This window comes from Aulonocara stuartgranti, assembly GCF_965226115.1.
Source record: "Aulonocara stuartgranti genome assembly, chromosome: 3".
Classification (NCBI taxonomy): Eukaryota; Metazoa; Chordata; class Actinopteri; order Cichliformes; family Cichlidae; genus Aulonocara; species Aulonocara stuartgranti.
Genome location: NC_138941.1, coordinates 43,559,155 through 43,586,217, shown reverse-complemented (window position 1 = coordinate 43,586,217; position 27,063 = coordinate 43,559,155). Strand labels below are relative to the sequence as shown.

Here is a 27,063-nt window from a genome sequence, read left to right as displayed (position 1 = left end):
CTAACCAACAGGAAGAGAGGAGTACACTTGCTGCTGCTGATGTTGATTAAACGTCTGCTCATTAACAGCACCTTTATTAAAAATGTAAAATAAGACTTTTGCTTTTAAATGTACCTCGTGATGCATTTATGTCTTTGAATGATAATTCAACAGAACATCTTGCTAACAGAACATTTGAAGACATCTATTCTCCACATCAGAGAGACATTCAATTCAATTCTATTTTATTTATATAGCGCCAAATCACAACAACAGTCACCTGAAGGAGCTTTATATTGTAAGGTAGACCCTACAATAATGCATACAGAGAAAACCCAACAATCAATTGACCCCATATGAGCAAGCACTTTGGAAAAAAGGAAAAACTCCTTTCTAACAGGAAGAAACCTCCGGCAGAACCAGGCTCAGGGAGGGGCGGCCATCTGCTGCGACCGGTTGGGGTGAGAGAAGGAAGACAGGATAAAATGCACAGAGATTAATAACAAGTATGATTTAATGCAGAGAGGTCTATTAACACACAGTGATTGAAAAAGGTGACTGGAAAGGAAAAACTCAATGCATCATGGGAATCCCCAGCAGCCTACATCTATTGCAGCATAACTAAGGGAGGATTCGGGGTCACCTGGTCCAGCCCTAACTATATGCTTTAACAAAAAGGAAAGTTTTAAGCCTAATCTTGAAAGCAGAGATGGTGTCTGTCTCCAGAATCCAAACTGGAAGCTGGTTCCATAGACGGGGGCCTGAAAACTGAAGGCTCTCCCTCCCATTCTACTTTTAAATACTCTAGGAACAACAAGTAGGCCTGCAGTGCGAGAGCGAAGTGCTCTAATAGGGTGATATGGTACTACAAGGTCATTAAGATAAGATGGGGCCTGATTATTTAAGACCTTGTATGCAGTGTTGGGACTAACGCGTTATTAAGTAACGCGTTACAGTAACTACGTTATTATTGTGGTAACGAGCACGGTAACTAGTTATTATGCCAAAACCAGGAACGCGTTACTCGTTACTGGGATTTAGATAGGTTCGTTATTCGTTACTTCGTGTGGTGGCTATCGCGGAGCTTCCACAGATTCAATAACATTAGCAAGTGGTGGAGGCAGCAGGTGGATGAAGGAAAAGGGAGGCAAGAGGAGAGACCCGAAGCGGCCGCTGGTCCGAGAGTGTCAGGTGAACTGAACTTCAGGTAAGAAGTTATAACCTGCAGTCTATCTGGGTCAGATATAAACCAAGTTTAGGTGGAGTTTATTTTCGTTATGCTGACTTTTTCGTACTGCGTGCTAGCTAGCATGACGGAGTTTCTATACAGCTGGGTGGGTGCTATGTTACTGATGTTGACCTTTATTTTGTTCATAAGGTTAATTATTAGAGTTGCCAACCGTCCTGTAAAAAACAGAATCGTCTCGTATTCAGAGAAAATATTACGCGTTTCGTATTGAGGTGAAAAGGAACACATTTTGTCCCGGACTTCAGCTACAATGAAAAAGACGCAAAGCTGGAGTTATTCTGTGTTTACGCTGCACAGCTGCCTCTTCGTCTCTCATCCTCTCACCCTCCCTCTCCTGTTTCTACTTCAATCATGAAACTGATCAATGATCAGCTGATCGGCTTTTCTCTCTTTTTTATTTTTCGCCCACTTTGCGCCAGAAAGAGGAAACCAGCTGATGTCGCGCTAAACAACAGCAGCACTTTTAAGCTTGATCAGCTGTTGTTAGAATTTATTTAATATTAATTTCTAGTATCAGCTGATGTTGGCTGGAGCCACAGCTGTAAAACTGCTGGTCATGATATCGGTTTGGTTATGTGATGAGAGGGAAACATGAAGATGAAACCAGGAGATGTCCTTACTGAATCATCAGAGCTGAACAGGTGATGGAGAAACAGGTTTACCTTTTAGTTAACATGAATGAGTTGAAGAGAAGTTATGAACTGTTGAAGGACATGTCCTGGTCAAAAATGACTCCAAGGTTCCTCACAGCGTTACTGGAGGCCAAGGTAATGCCATCCAGAGTAAGAATCTGGTTAGATACCATATTTCTAAGCTTTTCAGGGCCGAGTACAATAACCTCAGTTTTATCTGAATTAAGGAGCAGAAAGTTAGCGGCCATCCAGATTAGGGGTGGGTGATATAAACAATATACGATAGAAACAATATAAATTTGGCCAACGATAGAGATTTTGACTATATCGCTATAGCGCATGTTGATGATGTCATCAAGCTGCACCTGTTTTGGTCGAAAGCATCGCACCGGCTAAAACCATTATCATCTGCAAATTATGGCGGGCGACAGTCATAGCAAAGAGATGAAGCACTTTTGAAATATGGGGAAAGCCAAAAACTACGCTTCCTCCACTTCCGTAACATTGATTCGTTAATGTTGAATTCTCTCGCAGCTGTTCTAGTCCCATTTTGTTGCAGTATATTAATAACTAACCTTTTATTGTGGATGAATAATATCAGTTGTTCTCCTGACTGAAGTTTGGCCTGTGTATAGCATCCTGCTATGCGATTGCATTTGTCCCTAACCACCAGAATCTGTCACGTTAACTTTTATCGAGTGGAAAAAAAGTTGGCGTTCATCCTCCAGCTTCAATGTGCTAATGTTATGCTAACATAGCTGTGTCGCTAGCAATCACGTAGCACAAAATTATATACCAGGTAGTCCAACTTCAGTAACCCTGCAAACGCCACTGCTGTTTAGTTTTCTGTCTTCATTTATGTTGGAAGTGGTAGCAGAGCTGTACGTTTTAATTAGTTTCAAAAATCTCTCAGTCAGAGCATGGCATGAAATGTTTAGGTGTAAACTAGCGAGCTAACTTCCTGTTAACTGCTAACTCCGTTAAATTTAATAAATTCTGTTTTCATGGATGCATGGATGTAAAACTTAATTGTTACACCAGACAAAGGAGCAACGCTGATGATTTAATTAAAGATGAAATAATTTAGACCGTTTTTAACTCTTAGTGTTCATTTGACTTTGGGACCTAAAGTTGACAGAGTTTTGGACCCAGATTACTCCGCGAAGCTCCTCACTATGGCAGCCGTAATGCTCTGACAATCCATCAAGCAGTGTGGCTTACCAAAGTTGTACTAAAACATTTTTTAACAGATTTCTGCACGCCAAAATCGGTTCGAGGTCAGTTAGCACAACCAGAATTCATACATAAGGCACACTCTCAATTTTTGAGAAAATTAAAGGATTTTAAGTGTGCCTTATAGTGTGAAAAATACGTTATACAGAAGAAAAGAATATATCGTGATATATATCGTTACCGCATGTGCTTCAAATGGTATCATGATTAGAGCAGGGCGATATGGCCAAAAATATTTATCACGATATATATTTGAAAATTTGCGATAACGATATAACTGACGATATAATTTATGCGAGACAAAATACAACTCCACAACATTACTAGCGCAAAAAGACAACCTTCCATTTATTTTCACTTAAACAAGAAGCTGGTTTTTATGTACATTAAAGCTTTATAAAAATGTAACAGTGCAAATGCAAATTCCTTGCTGAAAGTTTAACTAAAAGGCATTTCCAGTAGAAATGGGCTGACATATCCTGAGCATAACCATGTATAATATCCACTGAAGTTAAAAAGAGGTGCTTTGCAACATTAAACTGCAGTGTGCAGTACGTATTTTTCGGACCATAAGGTGCACGGGATTATAAGGCACATTAAGTGAAACAAAGCAGTCAGATAAATCAAACTTTATTAGACTCATTCTTGCTTCCTCCACTTCTGTACCATTGATTCATTAATGTTGAATTCTCTGGCAGCTGCTCTATTCCCATGTTGTTGCAGTATATTAACCTTGTATTGTGGATGGATTATCTCAGTTGTTCTCCTGACTGAAGTTTGGTCCGTTTACAGCATCCTGCCATGCGACTGAATTTGTCTCTAACTATCATGCTTAGGTAACTAGCGAAACTAGCGAGCTAACTTCCGCTAGCTTCCTGCTAACTTCTAACTACGTTAAATGTAATAAATTTTGTTTTCATGGATGCCTGGAAGTTAAACTTCATAGTTACACCTGGTAAAGCAGCAATGCTGATCGTTTTATTAAAGATGAAAGAATTTAGACAGTTTTTAACTCTCAGTGATGCTGCAGTGTTGTTTGACCTGAAGCATACAGAGTTTAGGACCCAGATTACTCCCAGATTTAAGAGCATCTTAGTCCGACAAATACGACAATAACGACGGCCGCTTGCATGTTCTGCAAAAAAATGTGCTTTGTCGTGTATCTGACGGACAAACACCAAACCAGTTCCACATCACTGAAGTTGCACCATTTTTACAAACCAATTCTGGTTCATTTGTTTCACTCAACAATCGGCCATGTGCGTATGAAAACAAAGGCACTGCGCATGCGCGTTTTACTCATATTCTATCGCGATATTTCATTTTCCTATCATTGCCTAACATTATACCGGTATTACCGTGAACGGTATAATATGGCCCAGCCCTAATCACGATATGAATTTTAGGCCATATCGCCCAGCCCTAATCCAGATCTTTATGTCCTTTATGTCATTCCTGCAGTTTAACTTTTTTTTTTTTTTTTTTTTTTTTTTAAATGACATCAGAAACAGCAGCATGCGACATTACGTGATGGCAGAGCTTCAGTTCATCCTTTGTCATTTTTTTTTTTTTTTTTTTTTTTTTTAATAAATAGGACAGGGGGAATGAATGAGAGAAAGAGGGGGAGAGAAAGAAAGAAAACCAAAGGGGAGAAGAGACGGTGAGAAGGGGGGGAAGAGAGAGAAAAAAAAAAAGAACTCCTGGGTCACCTGTATGGAGAAAAAAAAAAAACAAACAAAAAAAAACAAACAGAGGAGACAGCAAACAACAAAGAGCAACATAATAATAGAGAAAACAAAGCACCATCACAATAAACTAGCTAGTCATAGATATCAATATTTACTAAATAATAAACGATATTGTGCAGCACGCAAGATAGACAGCGCACAGTGTGCTTTGAGGCAGCAGCCAAGAAAGCTTTAGTCCGCGTCTGTGAATACCCATGTGTGCATACCTGTGTGGATCAGCATGCTTGCATTCCAAAGGTTTCTCCATGTAATGATCTGCTAGGGAGTGTGGGGGGGCCACAGCCCCGTCCTCCAGGGTGTGAAGTGGGTATGGAGGAGATCAAAACTCCAGACATCCAGAGGCCCCCAGAACACAAGAGACCATGGAAGACCAACAGAGGGGCAGCCGCGCCACTGTTCCAGTAAGAACTGAGGAGAGTCCCAGATGAGGGCTCGCCCAGCAGCCGCGGAGCAGAAGTCAGGGGGAGTTGCAGTGACGCGCCCGTGAGCTCCGCCGGCCCCCAGCTGTGCCTGAGCACCCCACCTCCAAAGGGGCCCGAGCGAGCCCCAGGCCCCAGGCCCCGACAAGCGGCCGCCAAGGAGTGAGCCGGTGTGTACCCGGACGCCCACCCCCAGACACAAAGAACCACCAACACACCAACACCTGAGGGAGTCCGCCACCGGCAGGGGAAGTGGTGGTGGGTGGAGATAGGCCTCCAAACCTTGGAGGGCCTGAGATGTCCCCAGAGAGGTGGCGTCTGATACCCAACCTGACATATAGACACAGACATACGGGCACACACAGACACAAACATCCATTCCCACCCTCATGCTCTCATATGCACTCACTCCACACTCAACCAACGTGGAGACAGACATAAAGAGACGCTGTACACACAATCACACTCCCCAAGCGTACTCTACAAACCGGGTCTAGGTACCCTTGCCCCTGGAGGGGGGAATTGCACCCAGACCCAGGTGGTGTTACCCTTTTCCCTGCGGTGGGGAGAGGCAGACCACCCCGACTCCGCAGCAGCAGGGAGGCCCCACACTCCAGACCGCAGTCGGACGGCCAACTCCTCCTACTAGCCCTCCCGCTCCAGCAGGCCGCAGAGAATGGGGGTGGGAGAAGACTCCAAACCTCCCTCCACCCGCTCATTGTAGTGTTGATGCATATGTGTTCTAAGGTGCAATTAAAACCCAGGAGGGCATGGAGCTACCTGCCAAGGAGCAGCAGGTAAGCGCATAGTCCCTCCTGCTAGCCCTCAATGACTAAGTGTATTTAAAATTGAGAGGTGGGCAACGACGTCAGGGGTGAGGTATACACCCTGATGGTAATTTGGACTCCGTGATTGTGCCCACCCCCAAGATCCTATATGTATGTGTAATGAGAGTGTGAATAATGTGAATGTCTAAGTTGTGGGATAAAATTGAGGCAGAGGCAGCCAGAAGGGGACAGGGGGGGGGGGGGGGGGGGGTAGCCTCCCCTGCACCCTGGTGACATACCCCCACTCCAAGGCCCTGCATGTGTGGGTGGTTGTGGAGGAGCGGGAAGAGGGAGGCAGCTGGAGACGGGGAGGGAAGGAAGGGAGGGGCAGGTAACCCCTCCCTGGGGCCAGCTCCCCCGCTGACCCCAGTAGGCACTCCCACCCTCCGCGACCCGCCAGGGAAGGGGGGCCCAGGCCCATCAGACCAGGGCCCACTGCAGTTTAACTAATTAGTGTGTGTTATCTGGCTTCATGGATAGATAGAGCTGGGTGTCATCAGCATAGCAGTGAAAATGTAGATGTAAGGCAGTGCAGGGTACCTAGACCCGGTTCGTAGAGTACGCTTGGGGAGTGTGATCGTGTGTACAGCGTCTCTTTATGTCTGTCTCCACGTTGGTTGAGTGTGGAGTAAGTGCATATGAGAGCATGAGGGTGGGAATGGATGTTTGTATCTGTGTGTGCCTGTATGTCTGTGTCTATATGTCAGGTTGGGTGTCAGACACCACCTCTCTGGGGACATCTCAGGCCCTCCAAGGTTTGGAGGCCTATCTCCCCCCACCACCACTTCCCCTGCCAGTGGCGGACTCCCTCAGACATCGGTGCACCCCTCTCGGCCTGGGGCTCGGTCACTCAGGCACGGCTGGCTGCCGGCGGAGCTCACGGGCGCGTCACTGCAACTCCCCCTGGCTTCTGCTCCGCGGCTGCTGAGTGAGCCCTCATCTGGGACTCTCCTCAGCTCTTTCTGGGACAGTGGCGCGGCTGCCCCTCTGTTGGTCTTCCTTGGTCTCTTGTGTTCTGGGGGCCTCTGGATGTCTGGAGTTTTGATCTCCTCCATACCTGCTTCATGCCCTGGAGGACGGGGCTGTGGCCCCCCCACACCCTCTAGCAGATCATTACATGAAGGAACCTTTTAAAAAAACAAGCGCGTCCATGCTCACAGGGGTACACATGGGTGATCACACCCACAAACTACACCCTTTTTGGCTCCTACCTCAAAGCACACTGTGTTCTGTTGATCTTATGTGCTGCACAATAATGTTTAATATTTAGTATTTACTGTCATATTCCCATATATCATTGTGATGTTTTTTATTCTATTACTCTTGTTCTCTTCTGCTTGTTTTCTTTTTTCTTTCTCAGCAGGTGACCCAGGTGATCGATAGATGCATTTTTTTTTCTTTTTCTTTTTTTTTTTCTGCCCGTTCTGTTGGTTTTTGTTTTTTGCCCTTCTCCCCCGTCCCTCTTCTCAGCTGTTTCTCTTTCCCTCTTTCTTTCTCCCCTTCTTTCCCCCAGTCAAGTCTGTCCTGTATTCAGTAAGTGAAAATAAAATAAACAATAAAAGGTGAATCAAATGGACCATTACGGCAAGGCTGGGATGGTCAATTTGGTAAAGTAAATCCGTTGGGCATCTTTCTTTGCCTTTAGACAACAATTCTGATCAGGGCCGTGCAGAGAGGTTTAAAGGGGCGGGTGCTCAAAGTTAAAAAGGGGCACATTGAACCAGGCTGAATAACAACAACACACATTCATCAAGAATCTAATATGGGAAGGGCAGGGCTGTGTTGATCTGAGACTGTAGACAAAAAAGTCCACAGGAGAGATGGTAGCTGATTAAACAAGTGTCATGAGATAATAACAAAATCCAAAGATTGGTGACAGCGCTTGGAACCATAAGGCAACAAAAAACTGTGAGAAATAATTTAGGCTCTGCCTGTGAATCACTCTTTGCTTCTCTTCTTCCTTCCATCCTATCATTTCATATATCACTCTCCACTTGCTGTCTATCTGAGAACAAGGCACAACTTGCTATTGCAATAAACTATAATCTAATTATCCACACCTAACAACTCTTGCACTTAATCTATAATAAAATGATGACAGAAAAATGTTATAGCACTGCCTTTAGTAGCCTCACACAGCTCCTGCTGTTTCCTCCTCATGTCCTTACCAGGCATGTCTGGACAATGTTATATCATGAGTAATATTTTTTTTTTTAATCCATCTAAATAAAACACACACATGCACGCACACACAGTGACATTTTAGACCTTCTTCAGAATACTGTATATACTATGGGCATCACAGTGCTGATCCAGAATCCTTACATTATTATTTATTACTAGAGCTACAATAATAAAGCAATGAGGAGGGGGAAGTAATAAATATGAAATAATGTCATTATGATGATTCCATTTGTTTCACTATCCACTCTGTGCAGGGGCAAAGCTTATTACATTTTTAAACTGTAGATATACAATCATTTTACTGCTGTAAAATCCAAATTTTGTCTTATTTAAAATATAAATCTAATATAATCTGCTTCTTAATGTATGTTCTTTAAAATACAGCTTGTGTTTTTTATTATATTATAATTATAATAATGCATAATTATGTGGACATGCATATTAGATCGTTTTTTAGTGAAATATAATCCCTCCAGAAAGGCAGGAAAAGCCCGGAAACTTACTTTAAAACTAAATATGTTCCCTAAAACGGGGACAGACCCATGACAGCCTTACACAGGTAGCCAGCAGCTATGACCAGCACTACTTGTGCAGTTAATAAAAGGACAGGTAATGTTTGTCACGCTGTTGCAAACACAGCACGCTCGTTTGTTTCAGTTCGTCAGTTGCAACAAGACAGCTTACCAACGTGTACATAATAAGCTAATACTCCTGGGTGCTATACACTACAGTGTACGCTGTACACCTACTTACTGGTTTTGTCGCATCAGTCTGTGTCTCTGAGTTAACTTGTGTTTCTCCTACAGCTCCGGACCGCTAAAAATGCGCGTGCTCTTTGTGAGCTCGTTCCCGGCTCGTAACCAGCGCGTTCTGCCGTCAAGGGTGATCATTGGTTAAATGTGATCATGTGACTGATGCAAGCCAGATCCTTTTATTTAGCAAAACTGTGATTAATAGTTAAATATTATTGTTGAGGGGCACAGACAGGATTCCGCACGCACACACACATAAAAAAATAAATAATTTTTTAAAAAAAGTTGCCTCAACAAAAGGGCACTTTGGGCACCCATGAGGAAAGGGGCGGGTGCTCAAGCCCCTCTAGCCCCCCCCCCCCCCCCTGCACGTGCCTGAGGTAATGTTCAAATAATTTTATCCTCCCAGTGTTTTCAGTGTGGGAGAAAGTACTCAGGGCCTTCAAGTTACACACTATGAAAGGATTAATATTCAGAAACCTAAAGTATGTATCAGCAGCAGAATGGAGCTAAAAATAAATGTTTGTTCCAGTTCTATGAAGCTTTGAGTATTTTGGATTTGTAGCACTGCTGTGTTTGTTGCATCGTATTGCTGTAATTGTTTATATGCTTTATATATTCTGAGGTAAGTTGATCTATAGTGTTACATCATATTCTATAAGGATGTTATGTGTTTGTAGACTTTCTGCCCAGTTTGACCCATTTAGCAGAAGTCAGCCTGTGTTTTGGAGTTTGCAAGTGTTTTGGAGTTTGTACGGGGTGTTGATTCATTTAAACTAACATAATCATCCTGCTGCAACCAGGTTTCTGTAAAGCAAAGTAAATCAGTTTGTTGATCAATTATTAAGTCATGTACTAAAAGAGACTTGGAAGAGAGAGACATAATATTTAATAATCCACATTTCTCTGTCTTACTCTTTGGTTCAGATGTGGATACTGTATTGTTCTTTCTTTATGATTTTTTTATGTATACGTTGTTTTTTGCTGGTTTTTAGTTTGTTTTTTGTCTGTTTGGGAGCTGACACAGTCTCTATGGAGATGAGGAGAGAAGCTGCAGAGAGCCGTGTAAGACTGCAACTCTGCTTCCTGGTCCCAACTCTGGATAGTCATATTTTGGGGGGTTTAATACATTTGTCCATATTTCTAGAAATGAGAGCTGCTCCATCTAAAGAGGGATGGATGCCGTCTCTCCTAACAAGACCAGGTTTCCTCCAGAAGGTTTGCCAATTATCTATGAAGCCCACATCATTTTTTGGACACCACTCAGACAGACAGCAATTTAAGGAGAACATGCGGCTAAACATGTCACTCCTGGTCTGATTTGGGAGGGGACTAGAGAAAACTACAGTGTCCAACATTGTTTTGGCAAAGTTACACACCGATTCAATATTGATTTTAGTGACCTCTGATTGGCGTAACTGCGTGTCATTACTGCCGACGTCAATTAAGATTTTACTGAATTTGTATTTACCCTTAGCCAGCAGTTTTAAATTTCCCTCAGTGTCACCTGCTCTGGCCCCTGGAAGACAATTGACTATGGTTGAGGTGTCTCTAGCTTCACATGTCTCAGAACAGAATCGCCAATTACCAGAGTTTGACCCCTGGCTGGTGTGTCACCGAGTGGGGAAAAACAGTTTGAAATATGAACAGGGGCTTCTGTTTAAGACTATGCTTCCTCCTCATCGTCACCCAGCTGCATGGGGTGTGCCGGGGAACAGCTAGCGGGGCCTACGCTATCTTCGGCTGCACGCCCTATCCGGTCTTTAAAATGGTAAATGGCCTATATTTATTTATTTATTTATTTATGCTTTAAACTACATTCAGTCATCCACCCATTCGCACACACAGGTGATGGCAAGCTACATTGTAGCCACAGCTGCCCTGGGGCACACTGACAGAGGTGAGGCTGCCGGACACTGACACTTGTGAAGTGTCTTGCCCAAGTACACAACGACCGAGACTGTCGGAGCCAGGGCTTGAACCGGCAACCTTCTGATTACAAGAAGAACTGTCAACTCTTGAGCCACGATCGCCGATCACTTTAAGCGATAACGTGACAAATCCTGCAAAGTAGTCTGTGTTTAATATGGCTTTTGTGTTGTTAACATGTTTAATGTTTTGTATCTTCTTCTATTTATTTTCAAAAAGCCCCTAAAAACAGTCAGCGATCACTGTCGGACTCTCTCGGCTTTTATTACCAATAATTATTTTAAAGTTCAGTTTTTAAAACCTTACGATGTAACGCCCAGCCCATGCAGCAGTAGGGGAGACCGGGGATAGTTGTAACGTGGGTCAGTTGTAACACTTCCAATTTCTCCAATCAGGGCTAAGTTTCAAATTATGTGATTCATCCTGTGCATGCCCAATTCAGTTCTGCTATCACATGTAAAAAATCAGCACATTTTGTCAAACACAGACAATTTAACATGAAAAAAAGTAATTTGTATGCCAAAAAGTAAGTATTTCTACTTTATTTCAATTTCTAATAGCATTATCTGCTTTGCAGTTAAACTCATCAAACTTAAATTGTGTTATTTGTATGTCTATGGGGATATATTCTGTGTAGGTCTTTAGTGCTAATGTTTTAGCCGTTGGCTGTAATGTTAGCTAGTTCATGGCTATAGGAGTCTGGGTCAGTTGTAACAATAATGCAGATGTTACAACTTACCATACTATTACTTTAACTTATATTAAACAAGTTGGGGCAACGACATCAGCAGAGAGAGGTTCACTGGTCACCTTTGTATATGCGGTTAATGCCATTGGCAACACAATTCCTCCACTGTTTGTGTTCCCACACATACATTATGCAGACCACTGTGTCAGAGATGGACCAATAGGAAGTACTGGTAGTGGAAATAAATCAGGATGGGTGCAAGAAACAGATTTCCTCATCTTTCTGAAGCACTTTGCAAACCACACCAAGGTAAGCCATGATAAAAAGTAATGGAATTGCGATGCTGGTGAACAACTACATTTTTTCAGCTTCATTGTTATGTTCAAAATTGGTGCAAGAGTTGTAGGTTATAATGCCCACTGAGCCAATGAGGCCAAACTCAAGGAAGACCAACCAAAATTAATGAAATATTCAGTTGCAGAAATTTCCATAACTTGTCTTTTTTGGGGGGTTGGAATATGTTCAAAAGCTGGATTTCTGCATTCTGTCACACACACACACACACACAGCTATATAAATGGCTCTAAGTGCATTCATGTGTTGAATAAACAAAGATTACATGTTAATGTTTTGTTAGTACCCTTATTTCATTGTGTTACATTTCACCCCAGGATATGTTACAACTAACCCAGACTATGGGGTTAATTGTAACATTTCACTCTTTGTGTTTGAGGCCATACCATGCAATGGGTAATTGTGCTGCAGAGAAAATAGCTGCACTATTTAATAGCCGAGACATGTAAATACTTTGCATTACATTTTGAATCCACTACCTTAAAAGAGCTCCAATTTACAGATAGAAATGTCAAAAATGTTACAACTATCCCCGGTCTCCCCTATATGAATTACTAACTTCGTATTGTGGATGGATTATCTTAGTTGTTCTCTTGGCTGAAGTTTGGTCTGTTTACAGCATCCTACCATGTGTTTACATTTGTCCCTGACCACCGAGAATCCTCACGTTAACTTTTATCGAGTGGAAAAAAGTTAGCGTGTTCATATTATGCTCACATAGCTGTATCCCTAGAGGTCACGTAGCACATCGTTATATACCAGCTAGCCAAACTTCAGTAACCCTACAAATGTCACTGCTGATTAGTTTTCTGTCTTCATTTATGTCGGAAGTGATAACAGAGCTGTACGTTTGAATTTGTTTCCAAAACCCCGCAGTCAGGACATGCTATATTGTATTTAAATGGAAGCTAGCGAGCTAACTTCCTGCTAATTTCTAACTCCGTTAACTGTCATAAATTTGTCATAAATCAGTTTTCATGGATGCCTGGATGTTAAACTTAATTGTTACACCTGGTAGAGCAGAATGCTGATCATGTTATTACAGATGAAAGACTTTAGACCGTTTTTCAACTCTCAGTGATGCCACAGTGATTGTTTGATTTATGGACCTGCAGTGGAGTTTGAGCCCAGACAAGGCTAGTGACGTCAGACATAAAGACTGGATAGCGGCCTGGCTAGCAACGGATGAATCGAGGGTGTGAAGTCGAGTCTCAAATTCAGTAATCCTGGCCTCCAGAGCTGCAAATATGCTAGATTTGTTACAAGTATCATTACTGCTGAGGAGGCAGGAAAGTGCAGGCGGGACAGGTGAAGAGGCCATGCTGCTAGCGAGTCGGCTACAAGCCAAGCTAAGCTAGTGAAACAGCAAAGACACAGTGAATGAATACTTTGGCTATAAATTAGGGAGTGAGTACACAGAGAGTGTGCTTTGGATGAAGCACGTGAAGATTATACTATAAAAACAGAAGTTATCTAAAAGTGTTTAATTAAATTGCTATGCAGATAAGCTACTCAACAACACCACTGTGTGTTGGAACAGGAACAGGAAGTGATACTCTATAGTGATGTGTCGGTCGCGAACGAACGAAACAGCTCTTTGAGCCGACTCTTTGAAGTGAACGACACGAGCCGGCTCCTTATTGGGAGCCGTGGGTGGTGTACAGTCGTGGGTGGTGTACAGCCGTGGTTTTTTTTGTTTTTTGTTTTTTTTCTTTCTCTCACCCTCTCTCTTGCACTTTTTTTCCCACTTCACTCTGCACGCAAGCCTTGTGCTTTGGGCTGGGAAGAGGGGGGAGGGGCGGTAGTTACACTCGCAGAAGCACAGGAACAGAGCGGGAGGGAAAGAGAGAGAAAGAGAGCCAGGGAAAACAAGGTCACATTAGAAAGGTATAGTAATCATCCACAACTATTTTCAGTTGCGGATGATAAAGGATTCAGAAAGTTTATTCATGCAGGCCCATATGACAGAGAATATGCATCTTCTTTTTGTTTTCATATTTTAATTTATATTTAATTGTGTTGTGGTTTGTGTTGTTTCACTTTAAATTTGTTTAAAAGGAAAAAACTGAAAATTTAAGTAGTTAAAAGTTGAAATGTAAGTAGTTGGTTTTTGTATAATATGATTTATTGGTTACATTTTATGTGGAGTGAATAAATAAAAGTATATTTACGTTGGCCCCTAGAGACAAAGTATGTACAAACTCCAAAACACGTAAAAACTCCGAAGCACATACAAACTCTGAAGCACGTACAAAACACAACAGAAGTGCTCCAGGATGCTAGGCCCAGTGTTGAGCTTTTGTTACCTCGTGGCTACACAAGCCAGGAAGTACCAATGACCGGATTTGGTGTGTGGTAGTAACAGGTAAATGAACTTTTTTTTTAAATTATTTGAATATATATGACTGCTTGTGTATAAATACACAAACAATACACATATGCTTTCAATTGTGTAATTTAAGTGATCTAGGTAGCTCTGTTTTGGAAGTTTAGTTAACGCTAGGAATGTGTTTTGTAGTTCGTACGTGCTTTTTGGAGTTTGTACGTGCTTTTTGGAGTTTGTACGTGCTTTGTCTCTAGGGGCCACTGTTTATATAGCCGAGCCGAAAGAGCCGGTTCTCTAAAAAGAGCTGGAAATCCCATCACTAATACTCTACCGAAGAGAGAGCGAACACCAAGTGACAGTGCCCACCAAGACATCAGTAGGGCTGAACGATTATGGAAAATAATCTAATTGCGATTTTTTGCCCCAATATTGCGATTGCGATGCGATATGCGATTATTTTTTAAGGTCTTTGTCTTCTGTATTATTAAACAAAGACAAGCAATACATCATATAGTATGGCCAATACTATATTACATTAATTTTAAACTGTTCTTTCCTGGAAGACAGACCTCTGTTATGATGACATGAGGTGATGCATGAATTGATGACTGACATTTTTATTTAACTTCTTCAATCACAACAGTATATTTGAACATACACAATAGTTTATTTTTAGCTTACAAACATCTGAGCATAAAGTGCTGACAAGGAACCCTGGTGTAAACATTAAAATGAAAGTCAGTACAATGTGCAGATTGCAGAAATATACATAAACAAAATCAGTGGCTTTACCACACTCAGTTTTTCGACATCTGTGAACTACTAGACAGTCATTCAATTAAAAAATAATATTAAATAAATAAAACTAATAAATAAAAAATACACACATCTTACTGATCTCTGCAGTCAGTAACATTACACATAAAGTGCAAACATAATAGCAATTGTATAAACACACACACAAACACGCCTTTAAAATTTAAAGGCGTGAAATTGGACGGTCTAGTTCTGATTAGCGTCACCGCTGTCTCGGTGGAGTTTAATAAACTCGGCCGTCTGCTTCTTGCTATCTAAAATATAACCAGACACTGGCGTAAATTCTCGACTGTCTCATACTTCTGTTTAATAAGTTTTCTGTTTGACGTTTAGTCAGCTGTGTGAAAACCAAGGAGGAACCCACCCGGGGGATTAATAAAGTTTTATTTTATCTAATCTAATAACTTTAATCTCAGCCAAACCGATTTACTCACGAACAAACAAAACACTGAAAAAAGCCCAACAATAACATTTTTAGGTTGTCTAAGTGACTTATATATTACGTTTAACCCGAGCAGCGAAACTCCGCGGTGATCTGAAAATGATGTGCCGGGAGTTGTGCCGTTCTCGGCCGCATCAGTAACCCTCGAGCTCCCGGCTAGCTGTCGAGCTGGTGGGTAGCAGACGCCTGTGAAAACGTCGAAGCACTTTTGCAAATATGGGATATCTTGATAAACCGAGCAGATATTTGATGTTTACACAGCTACTTTCTCGCCTGAAAATATTTTAAAAGCTTATTTTGTGACCCAGAAAGATTAGTATGAGTAATTTTAAAACTTAGTAGCGGCCGCCATTGTTGGAAACTGGAGTTTGGCTGGGCCGCGCTATGAATTCTGGGATATGGTAGTAATTTGGACAGCCTTCGGCGCGTCGCTGTGACGTAATCGGTCTACAAATGCGGCCTCAGGAGGATGCAGCCCATGAATTTGGACATGTCCAGAGTATAATCGCAGCCTTTGCGGTTAGAAAATTGCACTTGATCATGTCGCGATATTATCGCAAATGCGATATATCGTTCAGCCCTAGACATCAGTGTTGAAGGTAGGCTTTAAGTGTCAGTGTGAACACACAGATATAGTGCCTTGTCCCATATTTCCCATGTCAAACTCTGAACACAGGTTCATTGAATAATGATAAGTAAAGGAAAAAGTTCTCACTGTTGGTCGTTCTGCAGCGATACAGCAAGAGCAGGAGAATAATAAGAAGAGAGACTCCAAAAACCAGTCCAACAATCAACCACACAGGAGATGAAGAGCTGTCAGCTCCTGACACAGTTACTGTGACAACAAACAATAAAGTTTAATTATACTTTATAATTCATAAAATAATTTTAGGAAACTTCTCAGAAAATAAAGCGAGGTGACTTCAAGCCTTAAAACAAAACTCATTTATAAAACTCCATCAAATGTTTTGATCCTGCTCACCTTTAACTGACATCCAGCTCTGTGCTGACTCTCTTCCTGAGTACTGACACTTGTAGAAACCTTCATCAGACTTTGACACTGCAGAGATCTTCAGCTCCCCTCGGGTATCATTTTGAATAAGTTTGTCATTGTGATAGAAAAACACATTGGAAAGTATTTTTTGTGTTCTCAAACTGCAGCTCAGACTAACAGAAGCTCCCTCAGTCACAGGATGAACAGGACTCACCAGGATAGGACCATTACCATCATCTGTGACACAATCACACACAATTGTTTCAGTCACATCAGCTGCTGCACACTTTGAGAAAAAGCTGACAAACAATAATAAGAACAGATTGTACAAATGCTTTTTTTATCATGAAGATCTGATCTTGTGTATTTAAAAACTGCTGTATGTGTTTTATTTTTCCCACATGAAATGACTTCACATACAGCAAAGCTGGGACAAATGTTCATGTGACGTCTAAATCATTAACATCCAAGAAGTAAATGTATAATAACATACTCTGTACAGTGATGTTGACTGCACTGCTGAACTCTCCTGATCCAGACTCACACCAGTACACTGCAGTATCTGACTTTGATGTGTTGATGTCACATGTGGATCCAGTCATTCTCCTACAGTCAGAGTACAGTCGGCCGTCCTCAGAGAACTTCCTCACTCTCCACTCAGGGAAGTTTCCCTCACAGGTCAGTGAGACAGAGTCAGAGGTGAAGTGTTGCACTCTGTCAGGACTCACTGTGAGAGACGCTGCTGCATGAACATCTGGAAACAACATGCAGTGAAGAGACAAAGCTCACAGATGTTAGGATTATAATGTCAGAAATGAAAAGATTGATTCTTCTTCTCAAAATAGTTTTTAAATGGGTTTATCACAGTGAGAGAGATGTTGGTGAATTAAATGATGACATCATATCAGCTCAATGAAACGATAAACAGAATCAAACTGACCTGCAGACCAGACAAACTTTGGTTGACTGTGATCAGTGTGATACTCTGGGTCTCCTCTTCCAGCTCTGCACACATATCCTGCTGTGTGTGTCTGTCCATGAATGATGTAGGAGTCCTGTGCAGTCCCACTGCCATCAGGTAGCAGCTCATAACTGGAGGATTTCTCTGATAGATCAGGAACAGCTTTATACCAGTAGAAGCTCCATCCTGCAGACGGATGTTCAACCTCACAGTTCAGAGTTACTGAGGCTCCAGGACTCAGCCATGATGGAGACACAGTGAGGACAGGACGGGGTTCATCTGTTCAACAAAGATTTTCTCTCAATCTTTCGTCTCTTAACTCTGAATTCAATGTCACTAAAATGTTGACTCACAAATATTTATGATGAACTTTAAGAGTGAGACTATCTAAACATGTCAAATATCTCAACATGTCCTAATAAAAACACATTTTTACAAACTGTTTCTATTTCCAGGTTAAATGAACTATGACTCTACTTACTGCCAGAAACTGTCAGTGTGACTGAATCACTCCACTCTGTTGTTTCATGCTGTGAACTTTTCATTCTGCCCTTACAGCGATAGTTTCCACTGTTGGATGATGAAGCAGATCTAATCCTGTGTTCATTTTGATTTGGAGCTTTTATCATGCTGTTTGTTTCCCACTCATAATCCCACTCAGTGTCTCCTCCATGGATCTCACATCTGACAGTGATCGTCTCTCCTCTGTATATCTCAGACCAGTTTGGATGCAGAGTCACAACAGGCCTGATTGAGGCTGTTACTGTTCAAGAAAGTACAATAAAAACACATGAATGTCAAAAATGTTAATGCCTTTTGTTCTTCAGCTTCCTCCTTAATCAGGAATTTATCTGACTTCATGTTAAACTGACCAGTTTTCCCAATCCTGACTGACTGGCTGTCCTCTGTGTAGTAAACTGGGTTTCCTCTTCCTCCTCTGCACCTGTAGAGTCCTTCCTGTGAGACACTGATTTGTCCATTTGAGTGGAAAACTGCATGTTGTGTGGTCAGGGCTTCAGAGGATTTCTCATCTCTGTACCAGTAGTATTTCCATCCAGATGATGATGATGGATTCACAGAGCAGGTCAGGGTCACACTGCCCTCTACTGGAACAGCTGTGTTATCAGCTCTCAGTTTGGCCTTTGGTTTATCTGCAGTTCAGTTTAGAAAAAGAACAAAAGTCAATGACTGAATCAAACCAGTTGAAATAACTTGGTGGAAATATGGAAATAATCAAATTTTTATATTATTATAGAAATATTACAAAAAAATTAGTATAAGAAATAAAATAGTATAAGAGTAATATTACAACTAAGTAGCTGCAGCTATTGTTGGAAATACGTGTTGTTTTGATGTTTTGATGTATTTCCATAAAGTGAGTTTAGACTTTTCATCAAGAAAAATCACAGTTTGTGCCTGTAAGCAAATTGGTAAGACACAGTAATGTTTCAGTGTGAAGCTGCAGGACTGCATTTTGTTTTCTGCAGCCGCTGTAATTTTTTAGTTAGAGTGACGCTAACCCAGCTGCTAATAAGGACTACTGTAGACTGCTGTTTTCCTAACTTTGTTGTAAAAAGTTAGCAAGAAGTTGCAGAGGATCGTTACCGGACTGGATAATGACAGACGAACTCCAGATAGTCACTCCGAGTGCCTGAGTCGCTCAGAGTACCTCTGCCAACGTGGGAAAGGAAAACAAATACCTGTGGACCACGTGGAGATCACGCACCTTCATCATCTTTGTGCTTCTCAAGGAACTGAAGACAACCTGTTAGCTGGACTAATCTGGTGAGTGTTGCACATTTTCACCATGTACTGAGGTTTAATTTATTTTTTGCTCTTTGACTGAAGAGACTGCGGTTTGGAGATCTTATTACATTGCTACGTTCTCCAGCATCAGTACAGGCCTGCAACAAGGCTGTATTAGTGCTGCTGGTTGTTCCTATAACTGAACTGATACTAAAACCTGCCATTTTATTATATTATTATTTTTTATAATTTTGGCTTACTAAGAGAGGGTGGCTATGGTGTATTTTACATTGTGTATGGTGTAATTTACTGCACTGTGATACACTAGTGTTCAATTTACAATAAGTGCTCCTGTTAAGACAGATGTAAACATGAAAACATGAAATGTCAGCATGAATCATGGTCCAACTCACATGAAACTGTCAGTCTGAAGGCATCACTCCATCCTGTTAAGAGATAGTCACTGCTACCCCGACATCTGTAGTCTCCACTGTGGGACACTGAAACTCTGCTGATCCTGTATTCACTGGATGTTGGAGGGCTGTTTGTGTTGGGTGCTGTCCATTCATATTTCCACACCTTTCCTTCACCTCCCTGAATCTCACAACTGAGAGTGATTGTGTCACCAGTGAATATCTGAGACCAGCTGTGCTGCAGTTTCACAGCAGCCAAAACTGTTCAACAAACAAATAAACACAATTTTTTTAAAACTAATCAACAGCAAACAAAATACATTTAAAAAATATAGTTATAAAGTGTTATAAAATCTTGAATTTGTTTTATTTCACAAAAAAACTTAACCCTCACCTTGTTTCTGAATTGTAACTGCAGCACTGTCCTCTGTGGAGAAAACTGGATCTCCTCTCCCTCCTCTGCAGTAATAGATGCCTCCTTCTGAAATACTGATCGTGTGCTCTGATGTTCCAGCTCCTATTTTCTGAGCTCCAGAAAACTGTGAATCAAGTCTGAACCAGTCAAACTTCCAGCCAGCAGAGCCCTCCACAGAGCAGCTCAGTGTCACACTGCCCCCTGCTGGTATGACTGAACTTTGTGCTGTCAGTGTGGCTCTGGGTTTAATTGCTGTTGAAGTTACAGGAAAAGATGAACATCAGATTGTCACTTGCTTCAGGAAAAACTTTGTATAAGAAGAACAACAAAAATTTACAAGAAAAAATAAAACCTTTACAAATTTGTAATATTTGGATTTCAACAAGTGAGTCTTTCATTCATGGTTTTAAAGCAAAATTTCCCCTCAAATTTAATTCAGAAAAAAAAAAAACGTTTGGGCTTTTTGTTTGTTGGAAGGCCAACAGTACATATTGACTGATTAAAAGCTTGAGAGAATTTATCCAGATAAACTGGATAAAAATTCTTACATGATAGAGTCACTGGGATGATATCACTCCACCATATGAATGTCAAAAATGTTAATACATTTGTTCTTCATCTTCCTCCTTAATCATGAATTTATCTGAATTTATGTTAAACTGACCAGTTTTCCCAATCCTGACTGACTGGCTGTCCTCTGTGTAGTAAACTGGGTTTCCTCTTCCTCCTCTGCACCTGTAGAGTCCTTCCTGTGAGACACTGATTTGTCCATTTGAGTGGAAAACTGCATCTTGTGTGGTCAGGGCTTCAGAGGATTTCTCATCTCTGTACCAGTAGTATTTCCATCCAGATGATGATGATGGGCTCACAGAGCAGGTCAGGGTCACACTGCCCCCTACTGGAACAGCTGTGTTATCAGCTCTCAGTTTGGCCTTTGGTTTATCTGCAGTTCAGTTTAGAAAAAGAACAAAAGTCAATGACTGAATCAAACCAGTTGAAATAACTTGGTGGAAATATGGAAATAATAAATATCACATAACTTTAATGGTGAAGCTGCAACAAACTGTACAACTATCACACAAACACAACACTAATCTTTCATATTTAATTTGCTGCATTTCTAAGTTAAAAACACACATGAGGAACAATCAGTGGATTTAATGTCTGTGAAGGTTCTCAGTCATCCAGGTCATCGTAGTCAAAGGAGCTTGCAAAGAAAAGCGTCTGGACTTCTTTAAGTTGCTTGAAGACGTTTCACCTCTCATCCGAGAAGCTTCTTCAGTTCTAAGGTCAAATGGTGGAGAGTCCCAGATATAAACCTAGTGGGAGTTTCCCCCCACAGAGGGACAAAAGGACCCCCTGATGATCCTCTAATCGCCTGAGCCAAGGTGTGAAATTAGGTGTGGGACCCAATCAGCCAGAGTTTCGGGTGTGTTCATTGTGAAACCTGGCCCCACCTTGTCATGCGAATTCCTGAGGTCAGATGGCCAGTGTATTTCAGACCCAGCAACACACTCAGACAGAAACTGGTTCACCCGAAAGACAAAACGCCAAAACACAAACTTAACAACGTGGTGTATGCTGTACAGTGCAGCGAGGAATGCCCAGACCTCTACATTGGAGAGACCAAACAGCCACTTCACAAGCGCATGGCACAACACAGAAGAGCCACCTCCACAGGACAAGACTCAGCAGTCCATCTGCATCTTAAGGATAAAGGACACTCTTTCGAGGATGCCAATGTTCACATTTTGGACAGAGAGGACAGATGGTTTGAAAGAGGAGTGAAAGAAGCCATCTATGTCCACTGTGAGCGACCATCTTTGAACAGAGGCGGGGGTTTACGACACCAACTCTCTGCCATCTATAATCCAGTTTTGAGATCCCTTCCCAGACGCCTTAACGCCCACTCACATCCTGGGCCATCTGACCTCAGGAATTCGCATGACAAGGTGGGGCCAGGTTTCACAATGAACACACCCGAAACTCTGGCTGATTGGGTCCCACACCCAATTTCACACCTTGGCTCAGGTGATTAGAGGATCATCAGGGGGTCCTTTTGTCCCTCTGTGGGGGGATACTCCCACTAGGTTTATATCTGGGACTCTCCACCATTTGACCTTAGAACTGAAGAAGCTTCTCGGATGAGAGGTGAAACGTCTTCAAGCAACTTAAAGAAGTCCAGACGCTTTTCTTTGCAAGCTCCTTTGACCAGTGGATTTAATGTTTCTTAGTGGATGTGGTGGAGCAGCTGAGACAGATTCAGCATTTGTTCTGCATTTCATCTTTCATGTATTAGAGCTGCACAGCAGAGAAGTTACTCTCATATGTTTTGTTCTCTTCACTGTGAATAAAAAGCTGCTGTTCAGGTTTTTGTTGTTGAAATAAAAACTAAACATTTTACTGACCAACATGAAAGACAGTTATAAAGCTGTAAGAAATAGAGATGGACCGATCTGATATCAGGTATCGGTATCGATCCGATACTGACCTAAATTACTGGATCGGATATCGGAGAGAAATAAAAAATGTAATCCGATCCTTTAAATATCACGAAAGCACCTCACAAAACTTGCGACATGGGGTAACTCAGCTCATAACCTTAGCACGGTGGAGCATGTATGCATCATATGGTGTGCAAGACCTGTCAGCAGTCTGATTGAACATTTGGAGCCTCGCTACCAAACCGGCATTTCATCTCCGAGGAAGTTATCCCAGAGAAGTAAAGCAGGTGTGTAAGTTCATCTCTGAATGTTTGTAAAGCGTTCCCGCGTTAAGCTTAACAACCGATATATGGAGCAACTGCCTCTTTTCTCCCCTTCCCTCTCCTGCTGCTACTTCAATCATGAAACTGCTTAATGATCAGCTGATCGGCTTTTCTGTGGCGAGTCCGTCTCTCTTGTTTGTTTTTGGCCCACTTTGCACCAGAAAGAGGAAACCGGCGGCTGAACAACAGCAGCACGTTTAAGCTTGATAAGCTGTTGTTAGGATTTATTTAATATTACTTTCTACTCGAGGATCTTTTTCTACGTAGCTGACGGCTGGTAACTGTGCAGGGGCGGATCTAGCAAAGTTTAGCCAGGGGGGCTGATAGGGCATGAACAGGGAAAAGGGGGCACAAAGACATATTCTCATTTAAAATGTCTAGCTTTTAATAAATAATGATCTGAATCTTACACCCAAAGTGTTAATCTGATGTAAAATGTATAGAAGTCCATTACTATATATAGTAACTATTAAGTCTAATATACCCTAGTAAGCTATACTACTTTTTCCATCTGTGCAGTCTGCAATTCTGTTGAAGAAAGATGTTGAATCTATTTAATTATTGTGGAAAAATAATTGATTGTTTTTTTTTAAACACGTGCATTAAATTAAAGTTGATTACGTCGATTAATCATCGGGAGGCGGAGGCTGGGGGGTGGTTCCCCATTTGTTTTTTGCTGGGAGTTGGCAACCCTATTAGTTAGGTTGCTTAATATTTCCGCAAAGTACTCTTTAAAATACCAGAATAGGGAGGAATGTGTAGGTTTAAGTTTATTAGATTGATCAGTGTTGCTAAACTCTTAAATATTTTGGGTGCAGTGTATTTTTTTCCATACAGGTATAACAGAATAGCTTTAGTATTTTGGGTTTTTTTAAACTTGAGTATGAACTTATACAAAATGCAGCAAGATATTAAAAAAAAAGTATTGATTAAAAAAAAAATACCGATAAGAATCCGATATAGTGTATCGGCAGATATCCAAATTTATGATATCGGTATCGCACATAAAAAAGTGGTATCGTTCCATCTCTAGTAAGAAAGGAGAAGTGTCATGAATCGCTGTGCGGCAGGCAGGAGTTGGACCCAAAAGGCAGGCACTCAGGCACGAAGTTTAAACACAAAGAACTCAGCTTTATTCGCTGGCAGGAGAAAGTCATACAAAGCAAACTAAACTCACAGAGAGACACAGGGAGATCCACACAGCATGAGGGACAACACAACACTGACTCAGAGAAACACAGGGTTTAAATACACTGGGGAGTAACGAGGGGAATGAGACACAGAAGGAGGGCACAGCTGGGAGAAATCAGGACTGACGAGACAAGCAAAGCAGGACACATTCACATAAGACACGGACCTTCAAAGTAAAACAGGAAGGATCACACAGAGACGCGAACTCGACACAGTGGAGACAGCAACTAAGAAACACAGAGACATAAACCATAAGGCAGAGGACTCTAAGAACCGAAAGACACAGAGGGGAACTCAAACATGCAGACACAGACTACACAGAACAGAGGGGACACAGAGAAACATGAAGGGCAAGGGATCGAAACTAGAAACCATAGAATAAATCACACAAGTACAATAATACAAACATCACAAAGAACTAAAAACGCTGGGTCAGGAGACCCAGGACCGTGACAAGAAGTGCTTTTTCCTTATTTAGATACTCTGGATGAAAGCTCTTACATGATACAGTCAGTGTGATGATATCACTCCACTCTGATAAGAAATAGTCCCTTCTGCCCCGGCAGCTGTGTCCTCCACTGTCAGACTTAGTAGCTCTGATGATTCTGTATTCATTGGATGTTGGAGGTGTGTTTGACTTGGCTGCTCTCCATTCATACGTCCACTGAGCTCCTTCACCTCCCTGAATCTCACATCTGACAGTGACTGTCTCACCGCTGTATATCTGAGTCCAGGATGGCTGAAGGGTCACAGTGGTCTTACTGGGAACTGTTCACAGAAAAATATCCAGTTAGGAGACAAATAGAAACATATGATGAACAGAAAAATATCATGATTTCTATTCTATTCTTTCATGAACCAAGAGGAGCGTCGGCTTTCATCAACATTTGTCAGAGGCTAATTTTTCCCACAGAGATTGTAGCAGCTACTCTGCGACCAGACCTCGTCCTTTGGTCTAACTCCCAAAAACTTGTGTACGTCATTGAGCTGATGGTACCATGGGAGGAAGCAACTGAGGAAGGATTCAAGCGTAAGAAGCTGCAGTATGCCAACTTGGCAGCTGAGGCAGAGGACAGAGGCTCGAAGATCAAAGTGCACCCGGTGGAAGTGGGGTGCAGGGGCTTTGTTGCCAGAACAACAGCAAAGCTGTTTAGAGAGGTTGGTATCAGAGGACAGGCACAACAGCAGGCTATAAGAGAATTAGCTAACACTGCTGAGAGGACCAGTCACTTGTTATGGCTAAAAAGGGCTGACATCACTTGGGCAGCTAAGGTAGTCACCTAGCCACGTGAGAAAAGAAAATATTCCGCTCTTCTTCCCTTTTCTGGGAGGCAGTGGGGAGGTCGAGCGTACAGCCCGATCCGGTAGGGAGGTGTGGGAAGCCAGATCGGGCGCCCCCCCTTCCAGTTCTCCTCTCTGCTCTCTCCTATCTTATCTTACTTGTCTTACTTCTCTCTATCACCTTTTCTGTCCCTTTGAAGAAATGAGGCTCCATAAATGCTAAAGAGGTAAGTATTTCTCAGTTGCAGTGAGTAGATAGAATAAAATAAACTGTAGAAAACTAAACAGCAGAAAGAAGAAGAGAAATTACAATTTTGACATAAACCACTGACACAATCCAGGGCCTGATCAACGCTGGAAGAGCCTCCTTGGATGAGGGTGTCTAGTGATAATGGCCGAAACACCCGATGAATCCAAGGTCCACTACTGACGATGTGTCCCAAATTTTAAAATCAGATCAGATCTCTAATCCCTAAACCTAATCAAGGAAAAATGTCAGGTTAGCCTGGGTAAAAGACCGAAGGTTGAGGCATACAACGATGTGTGCTACTGGTAAAGTTTCTGGGCTGCTTTTCCTCATAACAGCCATCCCCCAAGATTTTCTCCATTTAAAGAAATGCATTGTCAGGGATTGTAACATCTAGTGCTTTTACTGAATCATACAATAATAATAACAAATGTGCTGTTAGAATTCGATTTCACTTAGAGACAAATAGAAATATAAAGATCAAAAATAAGACTGAATAAATCTATTTTTCTATTTCCCACCTTCACAAATAATCTTAATGAACAGAAAACTCAGAGTTTGCCTCATCTCAAGGTTAAAAAACTCACAGGTGTGAGATAAAACTGTTATCAAAGATCACATTATGATCTCTCAGCTTGGCAGAAATAAAAAAAAAAAGTAAACTCACGTGTTTCCTGAACTGTGACGTCACTGCTGTCCTCTGTGTAGTAAACTGGATCTCCTCTCCCTCCTCTGCAGTGGTACAGACCTCCTTGTGAGACACTAATAACTCTGTTTGCTTCATTTCCTCTCATGAGCTGAGCTTTAGAAGAGACTGAATCACGTCTGAACCAGTCAAACTTCCAGCCAGCAGAGCCCTCCACAGAGCAGCTCAGTGTCACACTGCCCCCTGCTGGTATGATTGAACTTTGTGCTGTCAGTGTGGCTCTGGGTTTACTTGCTGCTGAAGAAACAAAATAGGTAAAACATTAAATCGTCACCACGAATACGTTTCTTACAGTACAGATCACACTTTAAACATTCACAGAGTAATTTATCTACAAACACAAAAAGAAATTAGTTTCCCTGCATGTGACACATTGGACTATTTAACAAACTAAATATTTCACTGATTTATGATTCTCTTATCAAACTGTCATCTCTGTACGTTCCTCTTTAACCCTCATGTTGTGTTCATTTTCTGTTAAACAATTTGGCCGTTCCATTGAGATCATCATAAAAATTATAAAAACATAAAACTATAATAACAGATTTATTATCACCACTTGTTGTGTTTGGTCTTTTTATCAACTTAAGTTCTTGTGAGCATTACAGTTTTTGAACGTCTGTTATTTATGGTCTGTTTGTCTCTTAATCTGAGTTTATGCACCTTTGAGTTGTGAAAAACATCATTTTCAGGTTATTTTGACTATAATAAATAACCAGATAAAAGATAATATGCTGTTTATCACAGACTCATTTGGGTCAAAG

At 41.6% G+C, this 27,063-nt stretch overlaps 1 protein-coding gene across 1 annotated transcript; it reads right to left on the bottom strand.

Moving 5' to 3' along the window:
- On the bottom strand, window positions 1–26,505 carry LOC309702798 (low affinity immunoglobulin gamma Fc region receptor II-b-like; the record flags this gene model as incomplete). Its single annotated transcript, XM_082527426.1, has 5 exons — window positions 26,261–26,505; window positions 24,567–24,833; window positions 20,772–21,050; window positions 16,294–16,413; window positions 1–71 (listed from the first exon to the last, which is right to left on the bottom strand). The coding sequence occupies exons 1-5, from the start codon at window positions 26,385–26,387 to the stop codon at window positions 1–3; spliced, it is 864 nt and encodes a 287-aa protein (XP_082383552.1). The 5' UTR covers window positions 26,388–26,505.
- Window positions 26,506–27,063: the final 558 nt, after the last annotated feature.